Source organism: Falco biarmicus, chromosome 16, assembly GCF_023638135.1.
Source record: "Falco biarmicus isolate bFalBia1 chromosome 16, bFalBia1.pri, whole genome shotgun sequence".
NCBI classification, from domain to species: Eukaryota; Metazoa; Chordata; class Aves; order Falconiformes; family Falconidae; genus Falco; species Falco biarmicus.
Window position 1 is genome coordinate 309,853 of NC_079303.1, and position 12,242 is coordinate 322,094.

Below are 12,242 nucleotides of genomic sequence, written 5' to 3' on the forward strand. Positions count from 1 at the left end.
TGCCAGCCCTGCAGCAGGCATGGCACAAACCCCCTCCTGGTTCACACCAGGAGCAAAATTAGAGCCAAGGAGACAACACGCCTGCAGGACAGAACTGCTGCTGCTACATGGGGTGCAGGGTGCCCTGGTGAAGCCCCCAGCTCTGCAGTGAGCTGCCGCCCCCAGCCCCAGACACCCTGCTGTCTTGGTGGGGTGGCAGAGGCTCACCCAACCCAGCCCCTTCCAGGCGGATCCCCAAGCCCTTTGCAGGAGGAGGCCAAGACCTTCAGCTGCTGCAGTGACCTCAGGTCAGCTGTGCCAGGCCCAAGCCTCTCCCACAAAACCTGCTGGCGGCCCTGCAAGGACCCCCACAGGGTGCAGGCAGCTGGCCCGGCCCCTCGCCCAAGGGAGTCACCTCCTGCATCGGCTCCTTTCCAGCCACGAGTCCTGGGCGCTCTGGCACGTTTCCTGCTTGGGATCATGTATGGCCTAGCCTGAACCAGACTGACTTCTTCTTTGCAAGTTTGCTGCCTGCCTGCAGCCTGCCTGCATGGCTCCTCCAGTCCCTGCACCCTGCCTGTGCGCAAGAGCTGGGTGCTCATGTCGGGTGATGTGGGGGGGACACAAAGGGTCCCCTCGCCCCGGCCCCAGGAGCTGCTGACACGTTTTCTCCAGCAGTGCAGCGCTGAGCCGCATCAGGCAGAAGCGTGAAATCGCCACGGATACGCAGCATCCCAGGGCCGCTGTGAAACTAGGTTAGTCCTGCCGGAGCGGTGAGCAGGAGCTGTCCCTCTGCTGCCGCAGCAAGATGCCGGTTCACCAGCCCGCAAGTCTGGCACTGCAGCAGAAGGACAACACGGCACTGGTCCGTTAAAGCCCACTCCACCTTCCAGTTTGCTGTTCAAATCCCAATGCTGCAAGACAGTCCCAGGCCGAGCAAGAGAGGGGAATGCTCCATGCAGCCCCAGCAGCAACACAACAGCAGGAGCTGCCACAGCCCTTCACTCTCTGCCTCTAGCACCCTCCCACCTGGGAGGCAGCCTCACTGGGACTCAGAACAGGTTTATCCTCTTCGCGTTTTAAAGGCATCCTTGTGGAAGGCCCTGGTGCAGGATGCCAGGGAAGCTGACAGGGAAGAGGGCTGGGTAACCAGGATAACAGCACTGGAGCTTTTGGCCATCAGTGCCAAAAACCTGCAGAAACCATGAACCACAACTGAACTCATCCCCAGCAGCTCTCTACTGGCTTTAAATCGCAGTTTCTCTAGGATTTTCTGGGTTTTCCTTCAGTTAACACAAACCTCAAAAATGGAAGGCAATTTATGGCATTTTCTGATAAGCAGAATTTTGTATCTGGTTGAACCAACAGCTCCTCCAGACCCACCATGTCAGCAAGTCCCCAGGGTTTTCCTGACCTCTTCCAACAGTTCTGCAACACGCACCACTTCCCTTTTTCATTTCCCTTTTGCATTTATCAGCAAAGCCTGTCAGCCAAGGGGTCTCTGAGCCATGGTGCACCCAGAAACCACACCGGGCACTGGCAGGAAGGGTGCAGGGGCAGAGGAGGGGAAGCAGGCAGGAATCCCTCTACCACCAGCTGACACGGGGGATGTCTCCTGTGGACTGAGGCTGAACACTCGACTTGGCTTTATGGACGAGGCTTTAAGGAATTATCAGGCTTTTATCAGATGTGGAGGGCAATTGCTGAAGTGCTCTTGGAAGCTGCAGGCACCTCCATTGGGGATCCCGGACCATACCACAGGAACTGCCGACTATGTGAAAGTCACCTAAGACATGGTTCACATGTGATGGTAGCTCTTCTTCCAGGAAGGGATGGGCTGCAGGAGCCAGGAGTCATTTCTGCTTTCCCTCAAGAGATGGGAGCAGGCATGTCTTCATAAGTGGAGCACAGCCTTGCTCCCTGCCCCAAATCCTGCCCCCGCCACAGCGCCTGCCCCCAGGCTGCCTGCAGCCAAGGGGCCAACACAAAACCACTCCTGCTGTCCAGAAAAGGCCAGGCTGGGAACACAACGCAATGTGGTCCAGGATGGCCTGTGCGTGGTCCCTGCTGTCCTGCCAGCTGCATCATTGTCTTCAAAGCGCTGTAACATGCTGAGCTCCTTCTCCATCGGCTGCTCTCTGAAAGCAACACAATGTCCCCTCTTCCCTCTCCAGCTGTCCCAGACACTAACGCCTCCAGCACATCTTCAGCTACCTGCAAGGGCCCAGCCATCTGCAGCTCCACTGCTCCACCAGCCCAGCTGAAGGCATGCAAAAACTTCGCTGGACACATCCTTCCCCCAAGTTTTGGTTATGCAATGGACACAGCATCCATGCTGACCCCAGTGATCACGCCCAGCCACACTGATTGCTTAGGAATGGGATTCTACCAGGTGTAAAAATCCTTGTAGGCAAGATGGATTTTGTGGCTACAATGGGTGGATCAGGTCTTTGCAGGCTCTTGGTTTTACCTAGGTCCCCTCAGCACCCTGCCCAAACTACCCTGCTTCGGTGTCCTGGCTAGAAGACAAATGACCTTCCTGCCCAGCCCCCCCACTTTCCAGTTAAGTTACTGGAAGAGGTGGCCAGGATCCAGCTTTTCCGGGGTCAAACAGTGCCCCCAGCTCACTCTGAGCCACATGCTCGGCCATATGCATGTGGACACCACATCACCCGCCACTTCAGCCATCGTCCCCTGCTCAGCCAGCGCCTGGGACCTTGGCTAGCTGGCACGGGCCAACAACCTTACCCCCACGCCACATTCACCAGCTCTGGTGAGCAACGTGCCGAGCCAAGGAGGCCAGGTCCTGCTCCCTGCTGTGGCCAGGCAGCTGCCACCCTGTCCAAGCACAGGATGACACTGATTTGACACAATCTGCTCTTGATAACCCACTACTGGCTGTTTTGCAGCCCCATATCCCAGCTGCTAACAAACAAGCCATTCCATGGGGACCAGAGATGGCAGCGGCGAAAGCCCAGCCCCTGGTCATCTTAAGTCATGTCTCCACCAGAGCATGGTCCTCCATGGGGCAGAGACAGATGTCCCAACACGCCCCAGGCTGGATGGCACCCACCAGCACCTGGAGCACCTTCAACACCATCCAGCCCTACACTCCTGTAGGCGTCTCCTGCTGTGTGGCACAGCCAAGTCTCTGCTGAACCCTGTCCGAGCTCCAACCTGGAAAGAAACACAGGGGGTTTAATTTGTCACCTGTAACCTCCCAACTGGCTTTGTGCACAGCACAGGGTGGGAGCGCCTGGCAGCCACAAGCTTCACTTGCAAAGCCACTGCTCTTCCACGAGCTCTTCTCTGAAACAGTTAAAAAAGACCAGCACTGCTGCATGGGCTCGGCCCAGCACCCCAGCATGTCTCCATCACCAAGCCAAGCCATTCAGTCAGATGCTTGACCCCGAGTACCCCATTCGGATGGGAAAAAGCGAAATTTAAGCCAAGCCTTTACAACATTTCCCTTTTATGGCAGGTCTTACAGCTCTTTGGGGCCCTGAGCATCACAGGGCACCTATAGCACGGCGTCCCGTGTCCCCTTGCAGAAGACACGGGAGGGTACAGGGCTGTCCCCAAGAGCAACACAGCCCTCCCAGGGAACCCAGAGACCTGGGAAGGGGGCTGCCACCTGGAGCCAGGCAGGATGGAGCTACTCCAGGGCTGGCAGCAAGGAGGAAGAGCCCCGCGGGTCCACGAATGAGACAATCCCAACTTTTGCCCCAAACCCTCACCATGCTTTGGTTTCAAAACCTTCGTGCAGAGGTGATCACGCTGAAGAGACCTGTGTCGGCCAGAGCCCATTGCTGCAGGCAGGCCAGCAGCTGGAGCTGGACAAGCAGAGTGCTGCAGGACAGGGATGGGTACCCCAGTCCCCCTCCACCCCAAAGCAGATGGTACCACCACCACCACCTGCAATTAACACACACAGTCTGGCTCTGCAGCACCCCTCAGCTTGGAAACTCAACACTGCAGGCTTTCAGTATGGTGGAAAACCCACGGGCCCCCTCCTGGCTATGTTCCCCATGATGCTACCAGAACTGAAACAGGCTGTACTGCCCTCCCTGAGCCCACAGACTCTGTACCTCAGAAGTAAAAATGTCATCTGGGGACAAGCCTGAGGATGGCAGACAGGCCATATGCCAGCTGACCCTGGAGCCCTGGTGATGCCGGTGTAACCAACACTGCAAGCTCAACCTCTTTCATAAAAACAAGGTTTCTCAGATGAAAGGGAAAATCCTTGGGCTGCTTTTGCTTTTTCAGCACTGCCATCACAGCCCAAAACACCCTGGATGGCTGCACTGACCCAATGCCGTGTTTGAGGTGAAGACCCACTGACACATATGAGGTGCTCCCAGCAGCTCCCCAAGGACATTCGGCACAGCTCTCAACTCCAAGGTGGAGACGGCATCTGTTCTGTGCAAGAGCTACAGCAATGTTTGCTCCCACCTCCATCCAGACAGACCCCACAAGTGCCTACAAATTCATTAGCAGTTGCTCTTGTTCAGGATGCGTCCGTAATGAGGCAGCATCTGGACAGAGGGACAGTGGTGGTGGCCCCATAAAGCACTGGTGGCTCTAGAGTGACCACTTGCTGCTGGCCCAGGCTTTGGGGTGCTGGACATGCACAGCCCCCACCAGCATCAGCACTACTTCATAGCAGAGCAGTCTGTTATAGAAACTTTGGAGAAAAACAAAAGTCTCTGGATCCAAGCAAGGCACCGAGAAGGCCCAGTCCTGTGAGCTCAGGGATCGACGTGGGACAAGACTGAAGCAGAACTGCTCTACACTGCACATCCCAAGCCAAGCCTGCAACACGGGGGCAGCAGGCAACACCTTCGGAGGACTCCAGATCCTCTGGGACAAGGCATCCCCAGGGGTGAGACCATAGGAGAAGGTGGCTGCTGGAGGGACCAGGAGGTCCAGGACAACTGCCAGAGCAGAGACCAGCAGTTGCCATAAGGACAGAGAAATAAGCTTACCACAGCCTGGCAGTCCTTAGTTCTCTGAAGCTGGAACTATCTCCAAGGTTGCTCTGCTCTGAAAGACCAGAAATCTCCAACCCAGGCATCTCAAGGCTCATGCTACCTTTCAGATTTGCAATCTCACTGATGTTTATATTCTTCCGGGGCTGCCTTTTAACTTTGTGCTCTTTAATTAAAAATAAACGAATAAATAAATAAACAAATATGAAACCACTCCTTAATTAGCAGGTGTTTGCTATGTCCGGACCTCAGGTTATGCTGAGGGGGGATTCAAGGACTACACTTGGGTTCTTCAGGATGCGTCAGTGTTCCTGCCCGGCAGACAGCACCCACGCCGTGGGACATGCATGGCTGGGCAGATGCTTCCACACCTGGCTCAACCCCAGCACCTGCACATGCTTGAGCCTAGGCAAGCCTGGCCAGGGGTACAGCAGTCCCAAAACCCATCACCTGGGCACAACATGATGCCAGCACTCATCAGACCCAGGGTGGGACAGTTGCTCTTCCCAGCTGGTGAGCTGTAAGCATGGGTGTCCCCTGCACCAGGGACAAGTGCCCTCTGAACCCTGATTTGAGACCAGTTGCTGGTGCTCAGACCCCCAGACACACACGTGCACACAGAAGACAGAGGCCCTTATAAAGACCCACCATTGAGGTGAGAATATGAGGTTGGCAAAACACAGCCACGGTTGCCCATAGAGGCGGTAGATGCCCCATCCCTGGAAACACTCAAGGTCAGGCTGGACAGGGCTCTGAGCAACCTGATCTAGTAGATGTCCCTGCTCACAGTAGGGGGATTGGACCAGATGACCTTTAAAGGTCCCTGCCAACCCAAACCCCTCTATGATTCCATGATCATGGAAAAAACCCACTGTCCATTTTTTCTTAGCTCATGATGACAGAGCCTGCAGCAGCAAGGCAAGACTGTGCCCCAGCCGCTCTTTCTCCTCTTCCAGAAACATGGAGAAACACCCCCAAAAAACCTACCACATTCTGTATTATGAAGCTCAGGTGCGACGGAAGCAGCTGTCAAGGGCCCAGACTCTGCATGCGGAGGCAGAACTGCCCCACACAAGGACACGCATCCATCTCCCACCCCATCCTGGCCCTGCCAGACCCCACACAAGGAGCACGTCCAGAGTTACTAGGAGAGGCAGGTGCCAGACAGACAAGTGACAGTGCATCAGAGCAAGATCTCCTTGCTGCTTCTGCAGCATTCACACCAGCTCCTCTCTTCTCCACCTCCCCAGCAATCCCTGGAGACCTTGCATGACCTGGAGATGCCGCCTCCCCTCCCAGGCTCAGGCACCTAAGTGCATCCTACCGAGACGGGTCAGCTGGTCAGCAGAGGGGGAAGTGGCTCTCCAGGGACAGTGGGAGCAAGTGCTGAGCTCTGTGGTCCCCTGAGCCGCTGTTGGGATGTGCCCCCACCAGCAGCACTGTCAGAGAGCTGGCCAGCTGCCACAGCATCCATCATCCTACCTGATGCCACATACAAGGCTGATGTGGTTTCCTCTCGCAGCATTGATTCAATTAACTTTCCGAGCGGTGCTCAAGCACAGGATGCTGCCCCAGGCCCCCCCACCATGCAGATCCAACATCCCTGCACCCAGTTGCTGTGGCTCTGCTCCCTTGGAAGGCTAGCACAGGTGGATGATCTGTGACTTTCAATCAACAGCAGCAAAATACTCTTTCTCTGAACATGTCCTGCACCGATTGATCCCCAGCACCTGCTGATGAGCTCCTGACACCCTCTAGTCTCACTCTCATCACCCTCAGACTGGGGAAAAAGCAGGTAGAAGCCACTGGCTTCAGGTTAAAACCAAGACTAGATGTGTTTTACAGCCTTTCAACCCTCCTTTGCACGCAGGACTTCCAAGCTTTGGCTCCCAACAGCCAGGGAAAGAAAAAATGAGCCCTGAAAAATAAAAACCCCAGCCAGGTGACCCAGGGAGATTAATCTCCTCCAATTGTGGCTGCCTTCAGCAAAGCCTCCGCCCGGCACAGACATAGCTCTGGGCTACTGTAGGAAACCACCCAATCTTCCAGGCAACTGGATTCCATTTTCAGCCAAATGCAGCTAAAAATCCTGGAAGACAAGGATGGCACCAAGCCCCCCAGAGCAGCTCCAGCTCCAGCATCGCCCCGTGAGCTGGGGAGCATCACCTGCATCTGCAGAGATTTCTTGGAAGATCTCTCCAACAACGTCAAAATCTGATACTCTTCAGAACGGGTTCTCTGCACCCCCCAAAGCCGAAATCACAGCTGCTTCCCCTTCTAACACTCTCATTATGTCACCTCAAAGCCAGACGGCTCAAACAGTTCTCATGCAAGTTCCTGTTGAGTTGGAATTTTCTGTGTGTCAGGCTGTTACTTAGCTGTCCCAAACAAGTTCTTATTTACAGGATGTTTTCTCAGAGGTCAGTGCCTCTTTTTTGCATGTATCTGCCACAAAATCTGAACTTTCCAAGTAACTTCACAGACAGAGATAAAACTGCAGCAGGGACTTGAGCTCCTTGCTCAGCACCCTGAGCCTGACCACTCTGCAAGGGTGCTAAACACCCCACCACAGACCTCCTGATGCACCAGACGACCACAAACCCAGCCCATGCATGGAGAGCTTCCCTCAAGAGCTGCTGTAATTCCTGGATGTCACTTTTCCCTACACTGGCAATACTAAGTGGAGAGAGTCTTGGTGCATGGGTCTTGCACACAGCAAAACCGCCAGGTATGAAGCATTTACTTGCAGAAGCAGGAACCCCACCAAAGTCCATGCTGAGCCTCATCAGCTGCAGGTATGCCTGGGAGAGCAAGAGGCACACGGGGAAAGGCGAGCCAGGCTGGCAAAAGAGCTGTTGCAGGATTTCTAGCCCTGCACAGGTAAAACAGCCCAGCAGGTTTGGGATAAAGCTCCATCACCCCTTTAATGCTTTTCTGCTTATTAAAAAAGGCGCTAAATAACTTTTCCATTTTTAATGCGGCCTTCGTTGCTACTAACAGGCTAGCAGTGTATGGCGGGTCCAGAGCAGGACTAGCCCACATGTGGCATGGCCACATACCACCCCAGCACGGGACTGCAAAAAAGGACCTTTAAACATAAAAATGGTGAGGAAGAAGTCACCCCAAAAAAGGATTGGTGCTCATGGTCACTGACCCAGAGCCACAAAGCTCCCTGTCCCCTGAGGCTGGCGTGGGTCTGCTGGGAGAATCAGCACGAGCACGGTGTGGTGACTGCCAGCAAAGCAGCTCGAGAGCAGGGGCACCATTGTCTCCAGGACGAAAAGCATTTTAAGGCATCATCTCTCTGCATCTGGGCACTTCAGGAAAAATATCCTCATCCCAGCAGCACCCAGCACCAAGGGCAACCCTCCTGGGGGGCACTGCTGCAGTGCAATGAAGCCTCCAAATTAGCTGCAGAATCTCCTTTGGCAGCCCAGCAGCTTCCTGCACCCCAAGCAAGGAGAAATAACTCGCCTGGCCTTGGAGCCAGGGCACCGAGCAAATCAGCAGGCACGGACGAGGGGGACCACAGGGGAGCCAGGACAGGCGGAGAATCCGCACCTGCCTCCTTCCATGGAACTGCCCGGGAGTGACAACCCCAGCCTGTGCCCTCATGACCCGCCTGCCAGCGGCTCCCGCCTCGCAGCACGGCATCTGGAGAGGGCGAGAGCCACCCAAAATCAAGGGGGGAGGCTCTGCCAGGCACCCCCACGGGTGAAACCACACCCTGGGCTCTCGGACCCAGGGCCCCCAGCTGCCGCTCCGACACCAGAGCCAGGGCCCCTGCGGCTGAGGAGGCGCAGCCAGGGAGAGGCCAGGGCTGCAGGACTGCCCCGGCGGGTGCTGCCGCCCCTCTCGGGTGCGGAGGCCGCGCTGCCGTGGCGGCGGCACCCCGGCACCCCCGGACGGCAGGCGCTGGCCGCGGGGGGGGCAGGAACCTCCAACAGCGGCCGCCGAGCGAGAGTCCAGCGGCAGCGGGCCCGGCAGGGCGCTCCCGCGCGGCCCCGGCAGCGGCAGGGCCCGGCGATGACAAAGCGCTGCCGCGGAGGGGGCGAGGGCCGGGGTTCCCGCCGGCTGCCCGGGCCCCCGCAATCCCGGGCAGCAGCAGCCGCCGCCCAGGGGGCCCGGCCGCGGTCCCGAGCTCCGTTCCCCGGCGGCCGGGACCCCGTCCCGGGGCCTGCTCCGCCTGCGGCCGCCGCGCCCGGCACCGGGGACGCGGGGAGCAAAGGCCGAGGCCTGCCCCGGCCCGCGCCCCCCGCCCGCCCCCTCCCCAGACGCGTTTCCGGGCTGGGGCGCACCAGGGCGGAGCGACGTGGGGGGTGCGAGGCGGGGGCGAACGCGGGGGCTGCGGCGCGGGGAGGCGGGGTGCCGGGAGACGGGGTGCCGCGGGGCCTGCAAGGCGCAGGGGCCGAGCCGGGGGGCGCGCAGCCCAGCCCCCCCGCCCCTCCCCGCCCGGCAGGGCTGGGCCGCGGGGCCGTGCCGGGGCGCTGCGCAGGGGGCGCGCAGGCGGCGCTCACCGCGATCACGTTGACGAAGGTGGTCTTGCCCGAGTACTGCAGCCCCACCAGCGTCAGCTCCATCTCCTCCTTCCAGAAGAGCGCCCGGAACCAGTCCAGCAGCTTGTTGAAGAGCGCCAGCATGGTGCCGGCCGAGCCGGGGCCGGGGCCGAGCCGAGCGGGGCCGCGGCGGGGCGGAGCCGAGCGGGGCCGAGCGGGTCCGGGCCGAGCCGAGCGGGTTCGAGCCGCCGCCGCCGCCGCCCCGGTATTGTCCGCGCGCCGCGCGCCCCCCTGCCGCACCGCCGCGCGCCGCCCCACGCCCCGCGCGCGCCGGGTGGGGCCCGCGCGCCGCCCGCCGCCGCTGCCGCCCCCTGTCGGATGGGAGGATCTGCCGCAACCGGGCGCGGTAACTCCCGCACGGCGCGGCACGGCACGGCACGGCCCGCCACCCCGCATCCCGGGCACCCAGCGCCCTGCACCCCCCGCACCCAGAACGTCTGCGCCCCGGCACGCCTGCATCCAGCAACCCCAGCATCCTGCACCCCTACACCCTGCACTCCTGGCATACATGCATGCTGACACCCAGCACCCACTGCGTTCTGCGCCTCCAGTACCCCTGCACCCAGCGCCACCCTTGCACCCAGCAGCCCTGGCACCTTGCAGAGCCCTGCACCTGCTGCAGCCATCAACGCCCCACCCCCCCACAACCCCCTGTGCCCTTTCGCACCCAGTGACCCCTGCACCTGGCAGCCTGCACCAGACAGCACATGTCAAGCAGCCTGCACTGGCTGGCACACATCCTGCACCCTGGGACAGAGCCTCTGCAGCAGCCAGCACCTGGCTCCAACCATGCCAGCTGCGCAGACCCCCATTCCTGCACCCTCACATGTCTCATCCCCTGGAGGCCAGCTCACCTGTGCAACCGGGAGTCCCACAAGGCTGTGGGACTGGCCCTTTGCCCCCCAGCCCCACTGCAGCCCACACCACGCTCCCCCTTCATCACCTGCCTGAGATGCACCAGGAAGAAAAGTGCCCGCCCAGGGGCCGAGGCAGCTTGGGTGGCATGGTGGGAGCCACTGCCCTGCCATGGGTGCCCTTTGCTCAGGGCTGACGGAGGCCACCATGCGGAAGTGCTGGAAGCTCCTGAAGGATGATGTGGCAGCATGACACTGGCGGTGGTGAGGGTGAGGTCCCCACAGGGACCCCAGCTCCCCAGATGCAGCAGACACTGTCGGGTGCAATAAGGGTGACCCAGAGGTCCAGCGCTGCGGGAGGTGCAAGGGGACCTCTTTCACCTGCTCTTTGCTTTTCAGCCGTGGGGCAGTGACTGGTTCGTGGGTTTGGAGGCTGGGCTTTGCCCTGGGGCTTTGCCCTCAGGCCTCAGTTTCCCCCGGTAATGGGCCACATGCGCTTTTGTATTTTTACACTTTGATTTCTCAAGACAAGACCTCTGCAGAGCCAGGAGCCAGCACAGTGTCACAACTGTTGATGAGCAATTTTATGCGTGCACAAGACACAATCCAAAAGCACAGCTTTTTTAAGGGATGTTTCTAGTACATGTTTATACAACCTGCTGCAACACCAGCCTTTAGAGATCAGGTTGGGCCCTGCAGCCTCAAAACCTCCTCATTTCCACCTGGCCGCTGAGCTGCTGCTGCCCTGTCGGTGCTTTGAGCTGGCTGTGCTTTTGCTTTGCTTTGTCCTTCCACGTTCGTGCTGAGCACTGAGGGCAGTCTGCTGCTGGCTGTGCAATGCCAACAAGGCTCGGTCACATCCAGGCTGGAACTGAGCCAGTCCTAAAGTAAGGGCTGACACGGGTGTGTGGGTGTGTGTGTGTGTGTGTGTGTGTGCGGGGTGGGATTTGCAATTCCCTTACACCAGGGCGAAGAGGCAGGACCTTTATTCCAGCCATTGCTGGGAAGAGCCCATGTGCAGAGAAGGTTGCTCATGCACCCACAGGAGACAAGGGTGCTGGATTCACTGCTGGGGCTGCCTGGCTGCCTGAGCCAAATGCGTACAACACAGAAAAGAGAGAAACTGCGCTGTGGTTGGATCTGCCTTACAGTGGGTATCTTGGAGCCCTTGACAATTAACGGTGGGGAAGAGTTTCCATCATGTGCTGTAAGTCTCTGAGAAGCTGCCTTTGTTTTCAGAGACAGAAACCATTTTGCTTTCAGAGATGATGCCGCCTGTTAAAGATCCCTGGTAACCACTGGGTTACCAAAGACCAGCACGAACAGCTGTCACGTGCTCTTGAAGGGAGGCCTAAGGAAGCAGGAATATTGTTGCTTTCTGTAATTACTCCATTTTAGCTCCGCCTCATACCAGTGAAAAATGCATCATTCCCCCGATTTTTTTGTGTAATTTCTGCCTGAAGATGTTTAACAGATTTCAGCCCAGGGAATGTCCCTACACCAGTTTGGGGCTTCCCACCCTAAGCAACTGTGGCACTGGAGTTGTTAGCAGAGATTGCCTCCTGATAGCACGTATGTTACTGCAGTCCCTGCCAGAGAAACTTTCCATCCAATGCTCAAACAAAACTCACCCCTTACAGCAGAGATGGCAGCTGGGCAAGTCCATGCCCATGCCAGAAGACACAAGCAAATGAGCAAAAAAGATCCTTTTCATGTAATGATCCCCCCCCTGCCTGTCCCCATTTCCCTTATCCCCAGCAAGGGAAGGGTCTCATGCCAGCCCTGGCAGGTTTGGAGACATCTGACTGTTTCCTGTTGGATTGAACCAGAGGGTCCCAGGCTCTGCTCCCGGCAGAGGAGCCGCG

The 12,242-nt window shown here is 58.3% G+C and overlaps 1 protein-coding gene across 2 annotated transcripts in view; it reads right to left on the reverse strand.

The window, feature by feature from the left end:
* Window positions 1–9,795, reverse strand: part of ARL8A (ADP ribosylation factor like GTPase 8A) — a 28,544-nt gene extending 18,749 nt beyond the window's left edge. The window contains exon 1 of one of the 2 annotated variants that reach the window (XM_056361426.1): window positions 9,485–9,795. In XM_056361426.1, coding sequence (XP_056217401.1) covers window positions 9,485–9,607 — 123 coding nt within the window. In that variant the 5' untranslated portion in view covers window positions 9,608–9,795. The remainder of the gene's footprint in view (window positions 1–9,484) is intronic. The other variant, XM_056361425.1, reaches the window with a different exon arrangement.
* Window positions 9,796–12,242: the final 2,447 nt, after the last annotated feature.